Source organism: Nycticebus coucang, chromosome 2 (genome assembly GCF_027406575.1).
Source record: "Nycticebus coucang isolate mNycCou1 chromosome 2, mNycCou1.pri, whole genome shotgun sequence".
NCBI classification, from domain to species: Eukaryota; Metazoa; Chordata; class Mammalia; order Primates; family Lorisidae; genus Nycticebus; species Nycticebus coucang.
The window spans coordinates 118576571-118600899 of record NC_069781.1 but is presented as its reverse complement, the minus strand read 5'-3'; the positions used below and the strand labels follow the sequence as shown (position 1 = coordinate 118600899).

Sequence of the window (24329 nt, the reverse complement as noted above, 5' to 3'; positions counted from 1 at the left end):
GACTCTATTCCTTTCACAGTAGTGCCAAAGAAGATGAAATATTTGGGAGTGTACCTAACAAAGGATGTGAAAGATCTCTACAAAGAGAACTATGAAACTTTAAGAAAAAAAATAGCTGAAGATGTCAAGGGCTCTATTCCTTTCACTGTAGTGCCAAAGAAGATGAAATATTTGGGAGTATACCTAACAAAGGATGTGAAAGATCTCTACAAAGAGAACTATGAAACTTTAAGAAAAGAAATAGCTGAAGATGTTAACAAATGGAAAAACATACAATGCTCATGGCTGGGAAGAATCAATATTGTTAAAATGTCTATACTACCCAAAGCATTATATAATTTTAATGCAATTCCCATTAAAGCTCCATTATCATATTTTAAAGATCTTGAAAAAATAATACTTAGTTTTATATGCAATCAGAAAAAACCTCAAATAGCCAAAACATTACTCAGCAATAAAAACACAGCAAGAGGAATCACGCTACCAGACCTGAGACTGTACTATAAATCGATAGTGATCAAAACAGCATGGTATTGGCACAAAAACAGAGAAGTAGATGTCTGGAACAGAATAGAGAACCAAGAGATGAATCCAGCTACTTACCGTTATTTGATCTTTGACAAGCCAATTAAAAATATTCAGTGGGGAAAAGATCCCCTATTTAACAAATGGTGCTGGTGAACTGGCTGGCAACCTGTAGAAGATTGAAACTGGACCCACACCTTTCACCATTAACTAAGATACACTCTCACTGGATAAAAGATTTAAACTTAAGACATGAAACTATAAAAATACTTGAAGAAAGTGCAGGGAAAACTCTTGAAGGAATCGGCCTGGGTGAATATTTTATGAGAAGGACTCCCCAGGCAATTAAAGCAGTACCAAAAATACACTACTGGGACCTGACCAAACTAAAAAGCTTCTGCACAGCCAAGAACATAGTAAGTAAAGCAAGCAGACAGCCCACAGAATGGGAGAAAATATTTGCAAGTTATACCTCCGATAAAGGTCTAATAACCAGAATCCACAGAGAGCTCAAACATATCAGCAAGAAAGGAACACATGATCCCATCTCAGGGTGGGCAAGGGACTTGAAGAGAAACTTCTCTAAAGAAGACAGACACACGATCTACAGACACATGAAAAAAAGCTCATCATCCTTAATCATCAGAGAAATGCAAATCAAAACTTTGAGATATCACCTAACCCCAGTAAGAGTAGCCCACATAACAAAATCCCCAAACCAGAGATGTTGACATGAATGTGGAGAAAAGGGCACACTTCTACACTGCTGGTGGGAACGCACTCTAATATGTTCCTTCTGGAACGATGTTTGGAGAATACTTAGAGACCTAAAAATAGACCTACCAGTCGATCCTGTAATTCCTGTACTAGGTTTATACCCAGAAGACCAAAAATCACAGTATAACAAAGACATCTGTACCAGAATGTTTATTGCAGCCCAATTCATAATTGCTAAGTCATGGAAGAAGCCCAAGTGCCTATCGACCCACGAATGGACTAGCAAATTGTGGTACATGTATACCATAGAATATTATGCAGCCTTAAAGAAAGATGGAGACTTTACCTATTTCATGTTTACATGGATGGAGCTGGAACATATTCTTCCTAGCAAAGTATCTCAGGAATGGAAGAAAAAGTATCCAGTGTACTCAGCCCTACTATGAAGCTAAATTATAGCTTTCACATGAAGGCTATAACCCAACTATAGCACAAGACTATGACGAAAGGGCCAAGGAAGGGGAAGGGAGGGGGGAGGTTAAGGTGGAGGGAGGGTAACGGATGGGGCCACACCTACGGTGCATCCTAGAATGGGTACAGGCGAAACTTACTAAAGGCAGAATATAAATGTCTACATACAATAACTAAGAAAATGCCATGAAGGCTACGTTGAACAGTTTGATGAGAATATTTCAGATTGTATATGAAACCAGCACATTGTACCCCGTGATTGCACTATGTACACAGCTATGATTTAACAATAAAAAAAGAAAGAAAAAAAGATTAATAATGATCAAAAAAAATTCTCAACAAAATCCTAGCTAACAGATTACAGCTTATCATCAAAAAAGTCATACATCATTATCAAGTAGGTTTCATCCCAGGGATGCAAGGCTGGTTTAACATACGCAAGTCCATAAACATTATCCACTATTTTAACAGAAGCAAAAACAAAGACCATATGATCCTCTCAATAGATGCAGAAAAAGCATTCGATAAAATCTAGCATCCTTTTCTAATTATAATACTGAAGAGTATAGGCATAGGTGGCACATTTCTGAAACTGACTGAAGCTATCTATGACAAACCCACAGCTAATATGTTACTGAATAGAGTAAAACTGAAAGCTTTTCCTCTTAGAACTGGAACCAGACAAGGTTTTCCTCTGTCACCATTACTATTCAATATAGTGCTGGAAGTTCTAGCCAATACAATTAGGCAAGACAAGGAAATAAAGGGCAACCAAATGGGAGCAGAGGAGGTCAAACTTTCCCTCATTGCTGACGATATGATCTTATACTTAGAGAACCCCAAAGACTCAACCATAAGACTCCTGGAAGTCATCAAAAAAGACAGTAATGTCTCAGGATATAAAATCAATGTCCACAAGTCAGTAGCCTTGTATACACCAATAACGGTCAAGATGAAAGGCTAATTAAGGACACAACTCCCTTCACCATAGCTTCAAAGAAAATGAAATATCTAGGAATATACCTAACAAAAAAGGTGAAGGACCTCTATAAAGAAAATTATGAAACCCTAAGAAAGGGAATAGCAGAGGACATTAACAAATGAAAGAGCATACCATGCTCATGGCTGGGAAGAATCAACTTTGTTAAAATGTCTATACTTCCCAAAGCAATCTACCAATTCAATGCCATCCCTATTAATATACCAACATCATACTTTCAAGACTTGGAAAAAATGATTCTGTGTTTTGTATGGAACCAGAAAAAAACCTGTATAGCTAAGGCAGTGCTTAGTAATAATAACAAAGCTGGGGGCATCACCATACAAGATTTTAGGCTGTACTATAAAACCATCGTCGTCAAGACAGCATGGTACTGGCACAAAAATAGAGACATAGAAATTTGGAATCAAATAGAAAACCAGGAAATGAAACTAACATCTTACAGCCACCTAATCTTCAATAAACCAAACAAGAACATACCTTGGGGGAAAGACTCCTTATTCAATAAATGGTGCTGGGAGAACTGGATATCCACACGTAAAAGACTGAAACTGGACCCACACCTTTCTCCACTCACAAAAATTGATTCAAGATGGATAAAGGACTTAAATTTAAGGCATGAAACAATAAAAATCCTCAAAGAAAGCATAGGAAAAACACTGGAAGATATCGGCCTGGGAAAGACTTCACAAAGAAAACTGCCATGGCAATTGCAACAACACAAATAAACAAATGGGACTTAATTAAACTGAAAAGCTTCTGTACAGCTATGGAGACAACAACCAAAGCAAATAGACAACCTACACAATGGGAAAGGATATTTGCATATTTTGAATCAGACAAAAGCTTGATAACTAGGATCTATAGAGAACTCAAATTAATCCACATGAAAAAAGCTAACAATCCCATGTATAAGTGGGCAAGAGACATGAATAGAACCTTCTCTAAAGAAGACATACAAATGGCTAACAAACATATGAAAAAATGCTCATCATCCCTAATTATTAGAGAAATGCAAATCAAAACCACCCTGAGATACCATCTAATCCCAGCAAGAATGGCCCACATCACAAAATCTCAAAACTGCAGATGCTGGCGTGGATGTGGAGAGAAGGGAACACTTTTACACTGCTGGTGGGACTGTAAACTAATACAACCTTTCTGGAAGGAAGTATGGAGAACCCTCAAAGAACTCAAGCTAGACCTCCCATTTGATCCTGCAATCCCACTACGGGGTATTTACCCAGAAGGAAAAAAATCCTTTTATCATAAGGACACTTGCGCTAGACTGTTTATTGCAGCTCAATTTACAATCGCCAAAATGTGGAAACAGCCTAAATGCCCACCAACCCAGGAATGGATTAACAAGCTGTGGTACATGTACACCAGGGAATACTATTCAGCCATTAAAAAACATGGAACTTTACAGCCTTTGTATTAACCTGGATGGAAGTAGAAGACATTATTCTTAGTAAAGCATCACAAGAATGGAGAAGCATGAATCCTATGTACTCAAGTTTGATATAAGGATAATTAATGACAATTAAGGACACGGTGGAGGTGGGGGAAAGGGAGAGCAGAGAGAGAAAGAAGGAGGGAGGGGTGAGGAAAGGAAGAGCAGAGAGAGAAGAGGGAGGGGTGTGGGGTCTTGGTGTGTGCCATACTTTTGATGGGCAGGACATGATTATAAGAGTGACTTTACCTAACAAATGCAATCAGCGTAACCTGGTTCTTGTACCCTCAATGAATCCCCAACAATAAAGAAAAATAAATAAATAATAAACGTGCTAATTTTGAAAAAAAAAGAAAAGAATGTGTTGAAGAGGATTCCTTCCTTCTCTATGTTTTGGAATAGGTTAATAGATTATACAATGTAGGAATTAGTTCCTCTTTGAAGGTGTGGTAGAATTCTGGTGTCTAGCAAGGGGGCAGGATGAGGAAGGAGAGCAGAGAGGGGAGGACAATTGGTGAGAGAAAGAAGGGCAGTTAGTGGGATCTCACCTAATGTGCACAGTGTGAGGGTGCTCAACATGTGCCCTGGGTGAGGGGCTCTTTTACAACTTAAACTTTACCCTGGAAGTGACATGTAACCTAAAAATTTGTACCCTCATACGGCGGCGCCTGTGGCTCAAAGGAGTAGGGTGCCGGCCCCATATGCCGGAGGTGGCCCCGCCAAAAAAAACTGCAAAAAAAAAAAATTTGTACCCTCATATTAATTTAATATAAAAAAGAGAGAGAGAGAGAAAGAAAATCACTGTTCTAGATCATCTTACTTCAAAGTAGAGTCCTCAGGGCCTGTGTAGACATTGTGCCACTGACTTCTAGAAATGAGTACTGCTTTAAGAAAGTCTGGGGCGGTAGCAGCTCCTGCGGTTCAGTGAGTAGGGCGACAGCCCCTTATATAGAGGGTGGTGGGTTCAAACCCCGGCCAAACCGCAACAAAAGATAGCAAGGTGTTGTGGCGGGCGCCTGTAGTCCCAGCTACTTGGGAGGTTGAGGCAAGAGAATTGCCTAAGCCCAAGAGCTGGAGGTTGCTGTGAGCTGTGTGACACCACAGCACTCTACGAGGGCGACAAAGCGAGACTCTGTCTCTAAAAAAGAAAGAAAGAAAGAAACGCTGCGGCAAGTGTACTTTTCCCATTAGGTCACTTAATCTTATTGTTCTGATAGCCAAAGGGTTCCCCTTTTTGTCTTTACACTCCACTAACTGCTCTAGAATTTGTCTTGGTATTAGTCATTTTCATGGTAGATTAGATTCTTCTTGTATTTATGCTAAGCTTTCTGAAATTATAACTTTAAATATTTGCTCTGTTTCATTATTTTATTTTGCTTCTTCAAGGTTATCATTTTTATATGTGTAGTATTCCTTTCTTCTAGTCTTCACATCTGTTATTTTCTCCTTGGCCCTTTATGATCATATGTTGATTTCCATTTATTATGCTTGCTTTTCTTAGTCCTATACCTGTACCTATACCTATTATTTGCACCTGCACCTGTCTCTGCGCCTGCACCTACACCTATGCTTACACCTGCCCCTACACTTGTGCCTATACCTGTGCCTGCTTCTACACCTGCACCTACACCCCATACCTACACCTACACCGGCACCTACATCCATGCCTGCACCTGTGTCCACTGGCATGTCTCCAGAGTAACTCGCAAAGTATGTCTAATCCCAAATCTCCTCTCTGAATACCAGAATAGTGCTCCTAACTGGTGTAGTAGCAGGTGTAGGTGTAAGGGTAGGCATAGCCACAGGTGCAGCAGGTGCAAGAGTAAGTGTAGGTGCAGGTGCAGGGGTAGGGACATGTGCAGGTGCAGGGGTAGGCACAGTGTAGGTGCAGGAGTATACACAGCTGCAGCTGCAGGTGTAGGTGCTGGTGTAGGTCTAAGGACAGGTACAGGTGTAGACACAGGTGTGGGCACAGATGTAGGGGACATATATGGGTATACATGTAGGGGACATGCGCAGGTGTAGGGGACAGGTACGGGTGCAGGCATAGGGACAGGTGTAGGTGCAGGTGCAGACATGGGTGCAGATGCGGGTGTAGACATGTGCAGGTGCAGGCACAGGTGTGGGTGTAGGTGTAGACATAGGTGTGGATGCAGGTGTGGGTACTGGCACAGGTGTAGGTACAGGTATAGATGCAGCCAGAGGTGTGGTACAGGTGTAGATAGAGGTGTAAGTACAGGTGTAGGTACAGGTATAGACACACATAGAGGCACAGGTGCAGGTGTAGTATAGGTGTAGGTGAAGGTGTAGACACAGGTGCAGGTGCAGGCATAGGTAAAGTGCAGGTGCAGGCATAGGTGTAGACATGGGGTAGTCACAGGTACAGGTATAGATTTAGGCACAGGTATAGGTACAAGCACAGGTGTAGGTATAGTACAGGTATAGGCACAGGTACAGCTGCAGGTGCAGACATTGGTGCATATTCTCTCTTTGAAACGTCAAAGCACCTTCAAACTCAATGGTTTTAAAAACCATACATCACCCACCACCATATTTACAAGGAAGTCCCCTCCTGGTATTCCCTGTCAACAAATGGTGAGGCTGTTGATAAGAAACAGGGTATTCTCCCCTTCTCCCTCCCATACACCCCCACAATCTGATCATTTATTTGACCAGTTCCAACATCATACTTCCTGAAGATATCTCAAGTTCAGCCATATCACTCCACCTATGGGCCACAGAGTATTTGAGAGTGACACACTGTCAGACTGTCTGTCAGTCTATGGTTGGCGGAATAATGCCCCAAGAACATGCCTCTCCTAGTCCCTACGACCTGAGGACATGCCACCTCTCATGGTAAAAGGAACATTCCCCTTATGATTAAATTAATGACCTTGTGATGAAAGATTATCCTGGATTATCTGGGGAGGTCCAGTTTCATCATAGTGTCCTTATAAGAGGAGGCAGGAGGGTCAGAGTCAGGGAGAGACTGGAAGATGTGGCACAGTGGCTCTGAAGATGAGGAAAGAGTCCCCAGCCAAAGGATTCAAGGGGCCTCTAGAGCCTGGAAAAATCAGGAGACAGATTCTCCCCTAGTGTCCCCAGAAGAGACCAGCCCTGCCTATACCTTGCTTTTAGCCTAGTGAGGGCCACTTTGGACTCTGGCCTCCAGAATTGTGCAAGAATAAATGTGTGTTGTTTTAAGTCACCCTGTTCGTGGTCATTTGTTATTACACAGTACCATCAACTGGGTGGCCTATAAACAATAGAAGTTTATTTCTCAGGGTTCTGGAGTCCGGAAGTCAAGATGAGGATGAGGCCTACTCCTGGTTGCACACTGCCCAATTCTCAGTGTCCACACATGGCACGAGGGGACAAGGCACATATCTGGGCCTCCTTCGCAGGGATACCAATCCCAGACACAAGGGCTCTGCCCCCAGGACCTCACTGCCTCTCCAAGGCTCCACCTCCTAAGACCCCCATCTTGTGGGAGAGGATTTCAATGTATGAATTTTGGAGGGACACAAATGTTCAGACCATAGTAGGAACTGTGGGTCTTTTTCTAACCTCTTTGAGCCTCAATCTTCACTTCTGTAAAATGGGAACAATTAAAGTCCTCTATCATCGGACAGTGCCTGTGGCTCAGTGAATAAGGCGCTGGCCCCATATACCAAGGGTGGCAGGTTCAAACCCATCCCCAGCCAAACTGCAATTAAAAAAAAAAATAGCCGGGCATTGTGGTGGGCACCTGTAGTCCCAGCTGCTCGGGAGGCTGAGGCAAGAGAATCGCCTAAGCCCAGGAGTTGGAGGTTGCTGTGAGCTGTGTGACTCCACGGCACTCTATAGAGGGCGATAGAGTGAGACTCTGTCTCTACCAAAAAAAAAAAAAGTCCTCTGTCATCAAGTCAGTATAACCACAAAGTCACCCATTAAGTGTCAGCTAGTATCATGGATATTTCTGGACTTTGAGGTATATGTGGACAGTCAAGAGGTAGCTGTATAAGCAAGGCTGGATTCAAGAGATCCAGAGGGAAGATTCTGAAGTCAAGGGGGCTGAAGTCTGACTTCAGAAGAGCCTGAGATAGTCAATAAAAGTGGTTTGGGAAATAAAAGGCCTGTACAAATCACAAGTTGAATGGAAAAATACGTATTATTATTGCCCTCTTCACCATTCTTTTGGCCTTCCAGCCTGCCCTCCCTCCTCCAGGCCAAAAGTTCAGAGCAACCACATACACAGGGTTAGGATGCACTTGGATGTTTACTGAGAGCAGAGGTCTCAGAGGCCAGGCCTGGGCCGGTCATACTTTTTTGGTGATGCTCTTGGGGGTGGCAAGTTCATAGAGGCGCGGAGATGCCTGGGCTACCAGGGATGCTGGGGAGACGTGGAAGGGATCGTAGCCCTCGTTGAGGTCCTTGCGTACTCTGGGCTTGGCCAGGGAGATGATACGGGGACTGGCCACTGCCTTCTTGGTGGACTCTAGTACCTCCCAGCGAGGATCTCGGTCAGGAATGCACTTGTCCGACTGGGCCTTGGGCACTAAAGGGGAAGGAGAGAGGGACAGCACCAGAACTCAACCCTTTCAGCCAAAGCACCCAGTTCAAGTGGACTGTGCATCAGTAGAAGAATGGAGAACCAAAGGGTGGTCCATCCACATAGTATATTACTACTCAGCCATGAAAAGAAACGAGGCTCTGACACAGGCTACAACATGGTAGGACATTAGGGACATTGTGCTCAGTGAGAGACGCCAGACACAGAAGTACACATGGTATGAGGTTCCATTTGACACAGAAGTACACATGGTATGAGGTTCCATTTATATGAAATGTCCAGAACAGGCAGATCTACAGAGACAGGAGTGGATCTGTGGGTGTCAGGAGCTGGGGGAGGGAAAGGGGTATAATTGCTGATGGGGACAGGGCTTCCTTTTAGGGTGATGGAATGTTCTAAAATTGACTGTGGAGGTGGTTGCACAACTCTGTGTACATACTAAAAGCCATTGGAACTATACATTATATATATATATTTTTTTTTTTTTTGACACAATGTTTTGCTCTGTTACCCAGGCTAGGGTATAGTGGCATCATCATACCTCACTGCAGCCTCCAACTCCTGGGCTCAACCACTCCTGCCTCAGTCCTGAGCATCTGGGACTACAGGTGTGCCCCACAACACCTGGCTAATTTTTTTTTTATGTTTTATAGAGATAAAGTCTCACTCTTGTTCAGGCTGCTCTCAAACTTCTGGCCTCAAGCGATCCTCTGGTCTTGGCCTCCCAAAGTGCTAGCATTACAGGCATAATTGGCCTGAACTGTACTCTTTTTTTTTTTAAAGTGAAAGCAAGAGAATTTATTGAGGAGAGAGGAAAACCTCTAGTGCAGCCGAGGGGACCCCAAGTGGGTTGCCCTGAACTATACATTTTATATTTTTTATTTTTATTTATTCGTTTTTGAGATAGAGTCTCACTCTGTACCCTAGGTAGAATGCCATGGCATCATAGCTCACAGCAACCTAAAACTCTTGGGTGCAAGCAATCCCCTTGCCTCAGCCTCCGGAGTAGCTGGGACTATAGCCATCCACCACAATGCCCAGCTTTTTTTTTTTTTTTTAGTAGAGATGGGATCTAACTTTTCTTAGATGGTCTTGAATTTCTAAGCTCAAGTGATCTTCCCACCTCAGCCTCCTAGAGTGCTAGGATTACAGGTATGAGCCACCACGCCCAGCCCTTTTTTACTTTTACTTTTTTTTTTGAGAAAGAGTCTCACTTTGTCACCCCCCCCCCCGGTAGAGTGCTGTAGCATCACAGCTCGCAGCAACCTCAGAATCTTGGGCTCAAGCGATTGAGACAGGGTTTTGCTCTGTCACCAGGCTCAGCCTCCTGAGTAGCTGGGACTACAAGCAGCTGCCACAATGCCCGGCTATTTTTATTTATTTTTTATATTTTTATTTTTTCAAGACAGCGTCTCACTATGTCGCCCTCCATAGAGTGCTGTGGCATCACAGCTCACAGCAACCTCAAACTCTTGGGCTTAAGCGATTCTCTTACCTCAGCCTCCCAAGTAGCTGGGACTACAGGTGCCCACCACAACACCCTGCTATACTTTGGCTGTAGTTGTCATTGCTGTTTGGCAGGCCCAGGCTGGGCTCCAACCTGCCACCTCCAGTGTATGTGGCTGGTACCCTAGCCACTTGAGCTACAGGTGCTGAGCCAAACATCAACACTTTTTTTTTTTTTGAGACAGAGTCTCACTTTGTTGCCCTTGGTAGAGTGCCATGGCGTCACAGCTCATAGCAACTTCCAACTCTTGGGCTCAAGGGATTCTCTTGTCTCAGCCTCCAGAGCAGCTGGAACTATAGGCACCCACCACAATTCCCAGCTATTTTTTATTTTTTTGGCCGGGGCTAGGTTTGAACCTGCCACCTCCGGCATATGGGACTGGCGCCCTACTCCTTGAGCCACAGGTGCCACCCTATTTTTTATTTTTATTTATTTATTTTATTTATTTATTTTTTTGAGACAGAGCCTCAAGCTGTCACCCTGGGTAGAGTGCCGTGGCATCACAGCTCACAGCAACCTCCAACTCTTGGGCTCAAGTGATTCTCCTGCCTCCACCTCCCAAGTAGCTAGGACTACAGGTGCCCACCACAACGCAGCTATTTTTTGGTTGCAGCTGTCATTGTTGTTTGGCGGGCCCGGGCTGGACTCGAACCTGCCAGCTCAGGTGTTTGTGGCTGGCGCCTTAGCCATGTGAGCCATAGGCGCTGGGCCCCAGCTATTTTTTAGAGACAGGGTCTTGCTCTTGCTCAGACTGGTCTCAAACCTGTAAGCTCAGGCGAGCACTAGGCCTCCAGAGTGTTAGGCCTTGGCCTCCCAGAGTGCTAGGATTACAGGCATGAGCCATTGTGCTCAGCCTGGCCCAGCTATTTTTAGAGATGGGGTCTCGCTCTTGCTCAGGCTAGTCTCAAACCCGTGAGCTCAGGCAAGCCACCTGCCTCGGCCTGCCAGAGTGCTGGGATTACAGGCATGAGCTATCACACCTGGCCTACTTTCTTCTTTGTGCTTTTCTGTATTTTCCAAATTCTCTATAATTAGTACATATTACTCTTGTCATGGGGCATTTAAAATAGGCATTTAATTTATTCTAAAGGATGGGAGGAATGAAGCCAACAACCATGTTAAAGCTGCCTTGCACGCCAGCTTGATTCTCTGTCCCCTGCCCTACACTCAACTTTCCCTGCTAGGAAAAACCTTCTTCTTCTGGACCACATTCCCTCTAATTTCTGCTTCTCTTCTCTTCTCTGGGACAGATGTTCCTTCTGCCAGTTTCCAGGCAGAGGTGTAAACTGTTCACAGGGATTTGGACAAGGGTATCCTAAGGAGCTGAGCCCCAGGAACCTACTTACAGGCCAAATGAAGGAGGCGGTTATAGTCTGACACGTGTGGCTTAGGTTTTGGCACTGGGTCCCACTCTTCCAACAGGGTGGCCGGGGCCCTGGGCTTTGACAATTGGAGGATCCGTGGACTAGGGACTGCCATCTGGGCTGCCCTGGATACCTGGGACACCTGGAAACAAAAGTAGAGAGAAAGATTAAAATAGTTCACAACTCCTCATGAGTCCTGAAGCAAAAAGACACCACAAAACAACATTGAGACATGAGACAAGAGACTTACTGTGTCCCCCAGCTCCTAAAGGGAAGCCTCATTCACACCTTTCCCAGACACTTAGAGTAGGAGGGGATCCAGGGAGCACAGGCACCCACCTCAGACATGTTTATGCTCCAAATGTTGCTCCGGATCTTTGGGGTGGCCAGTTCCTTCAGGTGACTCGATGCCTGGTAGTCCAAAGTGGACCGAGGAATGGGCCAGACAGGACTAGTCCTAAGGGACATCCACATTTTAGACCACCAGCCCAGCCAAAGGGAGAGAGAGAGAGAGTTCTCTTTCTCTGCTTGTTTCTGAGGATAAGGAGAACCCAGCAAAGTGGAGGGATTTGAAAACTCTCCAAGAAGGGATTCATAAGGAGCTCCCAAGAAAAGCTCTCCTAAGAGTTCGCAGGGATAGAGCTGTGCTCTCCCAAGGTTGTCCCAGCTCTGTGTTTGAGGTCTGCCCTCTAGCCCAGCCCTTCCCCAACCCCCTCTGTGGGGACAGGGCCTCCTAGGGCCTTCTCCCACACCCCATCATCAAAAGGCTAGGTGAGGACTTAGGTGTCAGGTCATGGAGAATAGGAAAGTGAAATACAGCTGGGCCCATGCCTCCCCAAGTCAGGTATCAGCTCTGCCTCTGCCCAGACAATAAGCTGTGTTTTGTTGATTCTAAGGCAGAGTCTTTTCACCCTTTTACATGTATCTGAGGTTGGGATGCAGCTTATAAATGTTGTCAGCCAGATAGCAGAAGCTCCTTGGTTTTCCTCGCCTGTGCGTGCTCAGATGTAGCTGTTCACACTGAAATCATTTTAGTCGAGTTATGTGCATTGTTGGTTCTAGAGGAGTTAGGTTTAATTGCAGTTTAAATAAATTGTCTTCAGATTACATTATGATTCAGAATTAAAATAAAAGGTTGTTGTGCGTAAATGTAGGCATGAAACCAGTATGAACCCTGACATCAACATCTCTGGGTCAAAAGTGATTTAAACCAGTTGGATATTTTGGCTACTTATTTCAGTTATTTCTTCCTTTATATGTACACATAAAGATGGATGACTAAAATTTGTGGCTAAATAACTCTAAAGATTTTTTTTTTTTAAACTAGAGTGCCCTGGCATTATAGCTCACAGCAATCTCAAACTTCTGGGCTCAAGTGATCAACTTCTTGCCTCAGCTTCCCAAGTAGCTGGGACTGCAAGTGCCCACCATAACGCCTGGCTATTTTTTTTTTTTTTTAGAGACAGGGTCTTGCTCTTGCTCAGGCTGTTCTCAAGCTCCTGAGCTCAAGTGATTCACCTGCCTCGGCCTCCCAGAGTACTGGGATTACAAGCATGAGCCACCTTGCCTGGCCTCTAACGATTACTTTTAACAAGCATGGAGGTTCTAAGTACTAAGAATTGTATACCTAGGCCTGGCGCCCATGGCTCAGTGAATAGGGCACTAGCCACATACACCAAAGCTGGCAGGTTCAAGCCCAGCCCGAGCCTGCTAAACAAAGACAACTACAACCAAAAAATAGCTGGGCATTGTGGCAGGCACCTGTAGTCCCAGCTACTCGGGAGGTTAGGGCAAGAGAATAGCTTAAGTCCAACAATTGTAGGTTGCTGTAAGCTGTGACACCGTGCCACTCTACCCAGGTTGACAGCTTGAGGCTCTGTCTCAAAAAAAAAGAATTGTACACCTAAAATAATGTCTTATAATTACTTTTTCTTTCTCTCTTTCTTTCTTTTTTTTTTTTTTGAGACAGAGTCTCAAGCTGTCACCCTGGGTAGAGTGCCACAGCGCCACAGCTCACAGCAACCCCCAACTCTTGGGCTTAAGTAATTCTGTGATTCTCTTGCCTCATTCTCCCATGTATGGGACTATAGGCACCCGCCACAATGCCTGGCTATTTTTTGGTTGTAGTTGTCATTGTTGTTTAGCAGGCTCAGGCTGGATTTGAACCCACCAGCTCCAGTGTATGTTGCTGGTGCCCTAGCCACTGAGCTACAGGTGCTGAGCCATGTCTTATAATTTCTATCTTTTTAGAGTCACCAAAATATAGTCATAATGGTGATAACATCTGAGCACTCACTATGTCAGGCACACGCTGAGCACCTTGTGTGTGTGTTATCTCTAGACTGCCCGCTTAGCAGGTGAAGACAATGTTGAGGGGTCAAGCAGCCTGGGCAAGGAAGTGGGCAGACCCAGGCTAAACTTAAGTTACAAAGCCTTGGGACCTGGAACCCTGCCCACACCACACCCTGTCAAGGGAAGGGAAAAGTTCCTGCCAAACTCTGGCTGCAGAAGGCCGGCCTAACTCTAATCCTAACCCTAACTCTCCTTCCCCACCTGTTGTTGTTGAAATACTCCAAGTAGAATCTCTTGGGCCGAGACAGTTCCTCCACTCGGCGGGACACCGCTATGCAAAATGGGAGACAGAGATGGTGAGCCCCAACTTAAGCCCAGCCCAGGAGTTTGCTGCCTGCAGAATTCAGCTTTGAGCGAGGGCAAGAGGCCCAACTGATGTCTCTGCCCACAGTTCCTCAGATACTTCTCAGTAAGGTGACTTTTGCTATCCCTTTTTGGGGACAGTGGTCTCAGAGGCCTGAAGGCAGCCACAGGGCTGGAGGGGAATTGCAGGCCTCAGATCCTCAGGGGCTTAGTGTGGACCTGACACACTAAGTGAGAAATGTGGACTTAGGTCTGCAGTTAGTACAAGCCTAGGGTTTCTGGTGCTCAGTGATCATAGTGGGTGAGGGTCTAACCCCCAGGAGAGAGCTACAATGAGACTTTCCTCCTATAATGAATTTTCTTGAAATGTCTATTTGAAGGTACCAAGGCTCTCACAAAAGCATGGAAACCATGCAGAAGGGAGGGGTATTTTGCAGAGTAAATACTGGCCCCCATTCAGACTCCTCCTGGAGCATTCTGTTTGCATCCTCACTGTGACCTGGGCAGAGTCCAGAGCAGGTTTGGGGAAGAGGCCAGCCCCCCTCCCTGAGCCCCAGGAGAATGTGGTTCCCTGTTCTGGGAGGCCAAGCATTTCCCTGTTCCAAGAGACCAAGTGTTTCCCTGACTCAGGAGGCCAAGAGTTTCCCTGCTTCAAAAGGACATGGTGCCTCTGTCCTAAGAGGACACCATGCCCTTGCCCTAGGAAACCAAAAGTGCCCCTTTCCTGGGAGGATGCCATGTCCCTGTCCCAGAAGCATGTGGTACTCCTATCTCGAGAGGCTGTGGATTTCCCTGCTCTAAGAAGGATGCAGTGTCCCTACCCCAGAAGGATGTGGTGCCCCTGCCCTGGGAGGACATGATGCCCCTGCCCTCAGAGGCCAAGGGTGACGTTACTGGAGAGCGGCCGGGCCCCAGGGTGGGGCAGGCTGCACCTACCAGGTATAGTGATGGCCAGCGTGGTGTCCTTGAGGAATCGCTCTGTCCAGTACACGGAGGGCCTGGAACAAGTGGTGGCTCAGGGCAAGAGAGAACAGGGGCCCTGTGCCCTGCCTGAATCAGGAGGAGACTCTCCCAGAGCAAGTGCGACAGGACGGCCAGGAAGGACAGTGTGGGAGGCCTGTCTGGGCATCTCTGGGAAGTGGAGACTGTTTTGAGCAAGGTTGCTGTACAGAGAAGGGGGTGGCTGGAAGACAGGCATAACTAAGGAGAGGGCCTAGTGCCCTCTTCCCAGAGCAGGCCCATTTCACAGCTGCTGGGACTGGCATCCATAGGACATGGGTGGTGTTAGGAATGGTCCTTGGGTGGGAGAGCCCCTGTCTGAGAGCCCTTCCCCCATCCTTGCCCTGGACAGAAGAGGGTGGCTCCAGTGAAGGGGTCCCCCTGGAACCTCAGCAGATGGAGGTGACCCCCGGACTTACCAACAGAGATAGAACTGCAAGCTCATCTTGCAAGGGGAAATCCAGGCATAGCCCTTACAACGGCATCCTATCCTGTGATGAGACAGGGTCCCAGCCCGCACTGCCTTTGGCTCTTGGGCATTTACTCCCAAACTCCTCACTCTCCTTTGGCTACCACCCAGAGGGCCACCAATAGCCACATTTCCCCAGTGAGTCCCCACCTCTGGCATCCTGACTTCTCACCTCCCTCCAAAGGTGGGAGCCCCACCTGCCCTAAGTTTATGAATGTGGTGTCCACTGGGAGAGGGGAGTCCCAGGAAGAACATGGAGGGAACCACCAGGAGCTCTTCTCCTCCTGGACCCCCAGCCCACAACAAAGCCCTGGTCTGGCCCTCACCTGTCCTTCAAAACTTGCCAGCTGGCCTTGGGTTTTGCCAGCTCAAGGAGCCTTCTCCTCCTCCTCCCTTTGGCAGAGATGCTGGGGAGCTTCTGAGTGATGGACAGCCGGCTTCAGGAGAATTGGGTGTTGAGGTTGGAACTGCCTTTCCACCCCACGTGCTTGGGAGCCCAGAGAAACATCAGGCTTGCCCTGCTCTAACCCTGCCATGTGAATCTCCTCCCCTCTCAGGTATCTCTGGGGGAGAGTTTTGGCAACACGAAGGCCTGCACGGAAACCCCAGCTCCATGGTTTGCTAGATTTCAGACCCGGGCCAGGGTGTCTGACTTCCTAAGCCTCGGGGCCCTCCTCTATAAAATGGAGATGAGATTAGCCCCCACCTCGGGGGATGGTTGTCTCAATTAAATAACGTTTACTCATCTCACAAACATTTATCAAGTATCTACCGTATGCCAGGCCCCAGAGGGAAACTAGGCTATAAAGAAAGCACTCTTGTCTCCCAGAAAGGTAATAGACTATGAGGGAAAAGGGACAGCTGACAAAAACAAGAACAGGATATTAAATGCCAAAACATTTGCCTGTCTCCTCACTTAACTTGGCTCTTGGCTCAAATGTCCTTCCTGAAGCCCCCTCATATTCCTGCTCTGTTTTTTCCACAGGTTAGGGTTAGGGCTGGGGTTAGGGTTAGGGTTAGCAGAGCCAGTGAGAGCAGGGACATCGTTTTGTTCATGGTGGTACACATCCTTTTGCAGCATGAGAGACGACACTGAAAAGGGGCAGGGAACAAGCCCACAGGCCCACACCTGCCTCACTGCCTTAGCTCCAGCAGGCAGGGTGGGTGCCCTGCACTGCAACTGGAAAGCTGACCAGGCAGGAAGGAGGGAACAGCCCAGGCACAGTCCCAGAGGTGTCCCCTCTGATCACCCTAGACTAACCCTACAGGGATCTTAGGGAGCAGCCAGCCCAGGCCAGCAGGTCAACGGACCAGTCAATATCCCTTTTCATGGCCTAGGGACCTGCACAAGTAAACAGGCCGGGTATGGAAACTGCTGTCTCCCCTTTGTCATGGTCTGAGCTCCCACCTCGCCCCTGCTGGCCAGGCCCCACTCCCTCAACTGTGCTATGGTCCAGACCCCTCACCCACCCCTCCTGGGAAGGCCCCAGTCTCCTCTGCCTACCTCATTTCAGAAACATTCTCCTCTAAGTCTTGGTGCAGAACTCTCTGCAGCTCGGAAAGTGCCTCTCCTGGATTCTGGGTCTCCAGGAACTCTTCCCCAGCCACCTCCTCAGAGGGAATCTCCTCCTGTGGCTCATAAAGTCCCAATCCCGTTTCGTCTGAGTCCTGATATTTGGGATTCTTGAATGGCTGGCTCTCATACACAGCGCTTTGTGGGTCAAGGGGGTCATCATCCTGCTCCCTTTCTGACCCATACCCAGCCTCGGGGATAAGGTGGTTGTTGAGGGAATTTCGCCAGCTGTCCCCCATGTGTGGGATCCCCTCTACAGACTCTGTAACCTCACTCTCTCAACATCCAAGTGTATCTGTGGTCACCATGGCAACAGAAGAATGTCCTGCTCATGTGCTCTGCCATCCACATTCTAATCCCAGCACCATCTACAAGTGCCCACCACCCCAGACAGCATGGGGGTGGGCACGGTGCTGGCAGCATACCTGACTCCAGCTTCCATTTCTTCTTAGTAAAAGGACCCCTTGTGCTGGGATCAGGAGTGAATCTAAGTAGTCAACAGTTCACCAGGAGTCCCGCCCCCTTCCAGGATTACTCTGGGAATGAGCCCTGAAGGGAAACTGCAGGAGCACCTAGGTGTGACTTCTCCTTTCTTACAAGGAGGCACAAGAGACCACACATCTTCTTCCTGGTTACTGTTGGGCCTGTCATAATGTCAGGAGCCCAGCAGCCATCTTGTGAGCATGAGGCCTGCTGATAAGAGGACAGGTGGGCTGGAAGATAGGTCTTTGACGGCATTGTTGGGCCTCTGAACTTAGCATCCCAGAGTCTGCTCTGTGTCTGGTACTTGAAACAATTAACTTCCTTAGTGCTAAGTCTTTTTGACTGGATCGTCAGTCCCTTGCTTCCAATTTCGTCTGGCCATAACCTCTGTCAGGAAAGAAGGTCTCTTGGAGAATTCCAGGCAGAGAAGGTCCTTCATGAGTATCTGGTCAATCCAGGAGACCCTTGGAAAAGCCTCTCTTTTGGCCCAAAGTCTTCTGAATCCTCACCTTTCACTCAATGCTTTATTTTTTCTTTTTCCCTCAAGTTAAATCCAACCAAGGCATGCAGGTGCTTTTCACAAGGAGACAAATTACATGTTATTGCAACCAGAAGGAACTTTCACTATTGTAATGTTTCAATAAGAAATTTATGTTTAAAACAAAGGCATTGTGCTCATTAAACCTACCTCAAATGAGGCAAAGTTAGTATCTGGTGATGTCTAGCACACACCATGTGCTGAGCACACAAGAAGTGACAGGCATCACTCTGAGCTATTTGGTCCGCATGAAAGTTCATTACAGAGATAGAATTGCTGAGCTCTGCCTTGGAGAAACCCCCCGGATCCCCAAGGGATCCCCCCTGGATCCCTTGGAGAAACTCCTCCCCGGGTGGAGGACTCTACCCTGCACCTTTGCACCACACAGAGTGATGGTTAGGTGTCCTCACAGTAGGATTCAGAGGTGACCAAGGAAAAAGCACCAAGAGCAGAGCTCTGCTAACCCTTGGAGGGAGAGTTGGGGGGTCACCTTCTGCTCAGACATGTGGAAAAGCAAAAACTTCACAGGCAAGGGGCCAAAGCCTGTATGATGGTCGGTGAGTATTATATGAGTTATTTGGAGTAGAAAATAAAGGGGAACCAGGGCTGTGGAGAGTGTGGAGCTCTGACAGCCAATTACATGGTGCTGGGGCACGGGCATCAATGGGGTCAGGAAACAGAATCAGGTACCCACTTTCTGTTGCTGTCATAACACATTAACACAAACTAAGAGGCTTAAGAGACCCTAATTTATTATCTGACAGCGCTGGGGTCAGAAGCCCAAAGTGGATCTCACTGGGCTCGAACAAAGGTGTGGATAGAACTGGTTCCTCTACATCCCCCCAACCCACCCAATGCAAGGCTGTGTTCTTGTTGAGGCCTGTCCCACCCCCCACAGGCCTCTATCTTTATAGCCAGCAGCAGCCAGTCCAGTCCCTCTCACACTTTTTTTTGAGACAGGGTCTTTCTCTGTCACCAGTGCTAGAGTACAGTGGCATCATCATACCTCACATCAATCCTTCAAACTGCTGGATTCAAGTAATCCTTCTCCCTCAGCCTCCTGAGTAGCTGGGACTGTAGGAACTCTCTATAATACCTGATTAACTTTTCTAGACAAGGTCTGGCTCTTGCTTAGGCTGGTCTTAAATTCCTGGCCTCATGTAATCCTCCTGCCTCAGCCTCCCAGAGTGCTGGGATTGCAGGTATAAGCCACTGACCCCAGCTTCTGTATTGCATTTTTAACAGATTTGTTGTCTTTTGGCTCAGCACCTATAGCTCAAGCGACTAGGGCACCAGCCACATACACTGGAGCGTGAGAGTTCGAACCCAGCCCAGGCCTGCCAAACAACAGTGACAACTGCAAAAAAAAAAAAAAAAGCCAAGCATTGTGGCAGGCACCTGTAGTCCCAGCTACTTGGGAGGCTGAGGCAAGAGAATCACTTGAGCCCAAGAGTTTGAGGTTGCTGTGAGCTGTGATGCCACAGCACTCTACTGAGGGTGACAGTGAGATTCTGTCTCAAAAAAACCCAGATTTGTTGTCTTTTTGTCTCATTAAAATATAGGCTTATTTTTATATATAGTGCACAGTGGCTTATGCCTGTAATCCTAGCACTCTGGGAGGCCAAAGTGAAAAGATCACTTGCGCCCAGAAATTTGATGCTACAATGAAGTATGATGAAACCACCACACTCCATCCTGGATGACCGAGTGTGGCCCTACTTCAGTTTAAAAAAAAAAAAGGAATATGGGCTCCAATAAGGTAGAGACTCTGCCTATCTTGTTTATGCTGGGACCTGGCACCCAGAACCAAATTTTGATAAACACCTTGACTGAATGTGTGGAGAAAAACCGCAATACCAAAATATGACCACAAGATGCTGCCCCACTCCAGTTGGTGCTACATTTGCAAAAATCCGTGGCGCAGACAGACTTTGGTCATTGCTAAGAAAGCAGTCTGGACGGGAAATGCATTGAACGCAGATCACGAATGAGGCAGGGCCTTCCGTGAGGAAAGTCCAGGCACAAATATGCCCTCCCTTTACTCAATAACGTTCTGTGGCTCCCACCTTCTACAGAATGTTTCCCAAAGGAGGGAAACAAATTGGTGCATTCAGAGTGATTTCAAGTGGACTACCAGGCCCACAGTTAAATTAAAAACTGGAATATAATGCCCAGAGTTAAATATCATCAAATAATGTTGTGAGAAATTACTTCTCTTTTCTCTCTTTTTCTTTCTTTCTTTTCTGTTTTTGTTTTTTTTTTTTTAGATAGGGTCTCCCTGTGTGTCCCAGGTTAGTAGAGTGCAGAGCTCAAGCAATCCTCCCGTCTTGGCCTCTCAGAGCTTTAGGATTACAGGAGTGAGTCGCCATACCCGAGCCCTGTTCTTTTAATTCCAATCCTTCTGTGTACCTCAAGGAGAAAGTCTCACTCAGTGCTAACAAAAATTTAACTTTCCACAGAATTATTAATTCTTTTTTTCTTTTTCTTTTTTTTTTTTTAACAGAGTCTCACTATATCACCCTCAGTAGAGTGCAGTGGTGTCACAGCTCACAGCAACCTCAAACTCTTGTGCTCAAGTGATTCTCTTGCCTCAGCCTCCCAAGTAGCTGGGACTACAGGCACCGGGCACAACGCCTGGCTATTTTTTGTTTGTTTGTTTCACAGGTCCAGGCCAGGTTCAAACCCACCAGCCCAGGAGCATGTGGCCGGCACCCTAACCACTGAGCTACAGGCACCACCCTGTTAATTCTTTTTAACAAAGAAAGAGCAGGTTCAAGCCTGAGGTAGGTCAGAGAGCTAGAATTTAAATAATGTTGTTAAAACTTCACTGGTGCTTGTTTGGCCATTTTACTAACTTTGTTGTGTTGTTGTTGTTGTTTTGAAATAATTATAAATTTTCCAGAAAAGTTGTGAGTGTACACTAAGAACTCCCATATGCCCTTCACCTAGAGTCACCGGCTAACATCTGCTACCTTGCTTTATCATTCTGTCTCTGTTTTCCTCCTGAACATCTGAAGTTAAGTTGCAGGCATTGTGCCCCTCTACCCCCGTACTTCACTGAACAAGAATGTTTTCTTTCACAGCCACAACATGATCCACATGATTATCAAAACCAGGAAAAAAATGGCACAATTAAATACTATTATCTAATCAAGAATTCTTAAATAAATTTCACTAATGGACTCAATAACGTCCTTTACAACTATTTTTTTTCTGGTTCAGGAGCTAATTCACATTAATTTTTTATCTTTATGTGTCTGTTTGATCTCTTTAATCTAGAACAACTCTTCACTCTGTTTTTCATTGCTCAAAGAATTTTCAAGAGTACTAACCACTTATTTCATGGACGATCCTTCCATTTGGGTTTCTTCTTCTTCTTTCTTCTTTCTTCTTCTCCTTTTTTTTTGAGACAGAGTTTCACTCTGTTGTCTAGGCTAGAGTGTTGTGGCTTCAGCCTAGCTCACAGCAACCTCGAACTCCTGGGCTCAAGTGATCCTCCTGCCTCAGCCTCCCAAGTAGCTGGGACTTCAGGTGCCTGCTACAATGCCTGGCTAATTTTTCTATTTTTAGTAGAGACTGGGGTCTCGCTCTTTTTCAGGCTGGTCTCGAATCTAGCTTTAAGCGATCCTCTCACCTTGAACCACTGTGCCCAGTCTCATTTGGGTTTTCTGATATTGTCTCATGGTTACTTTGAACTTGTGCAGCTAGCAGGACTGACTTCTGCACATGTGTCACATTGTGTGTGTCTGACCTATCTCATTGCTAGTAATGTTCGATCTCCACCCTTTGATTCAAGTGGTCTCTCCAGATTTCCCCACAGCAAAGTACCATGCTTCCCTTTGAAATTAATAACTAATTTGTGGATACTTTGAGACTATGCAAATGCCTTGTTTTCCCTCATCAAACTTCTGCCCACTAATTTTATACTTTTCTTTTTATGGCAAGTTGAGCTGGTTCTCATATACAGGGTCCATTCACCCCATTTTTTTTTTGAGACAGAGTCTCAAACTGTTGCCCTGAGTAGAGTGCCATGGCTCACAGCAACCTCAAACTCTTGGGCTTAAGTGATTCTCTTGCCTCATCCTCCCAAGCAGCTGGGACTACAGGCGCCCACCAGAATGCTCGGCTATTTTTTTGTTGCAGCTGTCATTGTTGATTTTTTAGCTGGCCCAGGCCTGGTTCAAACCCACCAGCCTCGGGGTACATGGCCAGAACCCTACCCACTGAGCTACGGGTGCTGCAATACACCCCTTTTTGTGCAAGTTTATGTTGATAAAAGTAATGGACTGACATAATGAAATATATTAGGCTATAAGAATACAGATGAATCTGCCAAAATCATGACAGCCTAATAAGAACAAAGGAAGCTGGGGGTACATTGCTACATGTGCTTCCCTGACAGGGATTTCCGGGCACCTGCTCCCATACTCCTCCTGCTCACATGGCATTGTCATTCCCCAAGCCATGGGCTTCCCAATGGCAATTTAAAGTTACATGCTGGCTCTGGAAACTCATGGATCTCCTGAGTCTGAGCTCCACAAGGTGTGACATTGCTGGACTGGGCCTGGCTTCCCCTACACAGCCTGGCACCTGACAGGTACCTGTGCTGGCTTCCTCCTGCTGCTACAACAAGTCACCACCAAGGTGGGGCTTAAGACGACATCATTCATCCCCTCACAGTTCTGATGTCAGAGTCCAGAGTCAGTCTTGCTGGGCTAAGGTCAAGGTGTGGGTACAAGGCCAGTTCCCAGGAGGCTCCAGGGGAGAGTCTGTTGCCATGGGTTGGAGTAGCTACGCTATTTTTTTTCTTTTTTTTTTGGAGACAGAGTCTCACTAAGTCACCCTTGGTAGAGTGCTATGGCATCACAGCTCACAGCAACTTCAGACCGTTGGGCTTAAGAGATTCTTTTGCCTCAGCCTCCCAGGTAGCTGGGACTATAAGGCACCCACCACGATGCCTGGCTATTTTTGTTGTTGTTGCAGCTGTCATTGTTGTTTAGCAGACCAGGGCCGAGTTCAAACCCACAAGCCTCCGTGTGTGTGGCCAGCACCCTACCCACTGAGCTACGGACACTGAGCCTGTTTTTTTTTTTTCCTTATGAGATAGAGTCTCACTTTGTTGCCCCTTGGTAGAGTGCCGTGGATAAGATGAAAAACAGCTTGGAGATTAGCAACAAGGGGCCACTGCCAGCCTGAGCGGTGGTAGGAGAGGTTTGTGCAGAGGCCACTTAAAGAAGGCAGCCCATGGGCAATTCAGGCAGAAGAAAAGGGAGGACCCAGAGAAGAGCTGGCGCTTCCACCAGAGAGCCAGGGCTTCAGGAAGCGGAGTTTCCACAATGTGGACAGGATGGGGCCTAATGGGGCTGGGCCCAAAGAGGTAGCAATCAACACACCTGCCAGAAGTTTCAGTTTTGTCCCCTGAAGGGACATCTGAGCACAATTTTACATCCTGAATCCTTTTGTGTAGCAAGATTGTATTTAGTTATAATAATTAATGTGCCCCCATCATGCCATATTTTCCAAAACTGTGACCAAGAGAGACTGCAAGATGGATCCATTTCTTCACTCCTCCTTGGGTCTACAACTTTTGCTCTAAGACTATAGAGTTCATTCCCTGAAGCATCCACCCCTAGGCCCTTGCTTTCACAAACAGTGAGGAGGGAGAGATGGCTGTGCCCCTGTCAGCTCTTAGGCTTCCGCTGGGCCCTGATGCCTCTGGCCTCTCAAGAGAAAGGCCAGCCTGCCAAAGGAAAGTCATCTGATGTGCCAGCCCCAGATGGAGAGTGAGCCCAGCCTAGATAACAGTGTCTCACAAGGAGTGGGCACCAAGCTGTCCTGCCCTGGGCAGCACCCGTCATCTTGGGGAAGCAGAAAGAAGCCTTCTGAGTAACAAAATCCCCCACTTCTGAGTTTCAAAATCACAGTCCAGTTCCTATGGAGATGCAAGGAGTGAAAATTATATGATGAATAAAGCTTCCCTACTATACCCTCATCTTGAGTTCTCCTCAGTGGGAGAAGGTGGC

The 24329-nt window shown here is 46.5% G+C and overlaps 1 protein-coding gene across 2 annotated transcripts; it reads right to left on the bottom strand.

The window, feature by feature from the left end:
- Positions 1-8442: 8442 nt before the first annotated feature.
- THEG (theg spermatid protein) lies at positions 8443-17524 on the bottom strand. Of its 2 annotated transcripts, XM_053581729.1 has the most exons (9): positions 17217-17524; positions 16039-16149; positions 15663-15734; positions 15181-15242; positions 14143-14212; positions 11929-12046; positions 11572-11731; positions 8559-8703; positions 8443-8524 (listed from the first exon to the last, which is right to left on the bottom strand). In XM_053581729.1, the coding sequence occupies exons 1-9, from the start codon at positions 17522-17524 to the stop codon at positions 8443-8445; spliced, it is 1128 nt and encodes a 375-aa protein (XP_053437704.1). The 2 variants fall into 2 exon arrangements, with proteins under 2 accessions (XP_053437704.1, XP_053437705.1); XM_053581730.1 differs by lacking the exon at positions 15663-15734.
- Positions 17525-24329: the final 6805 nt, after the last annotated feature.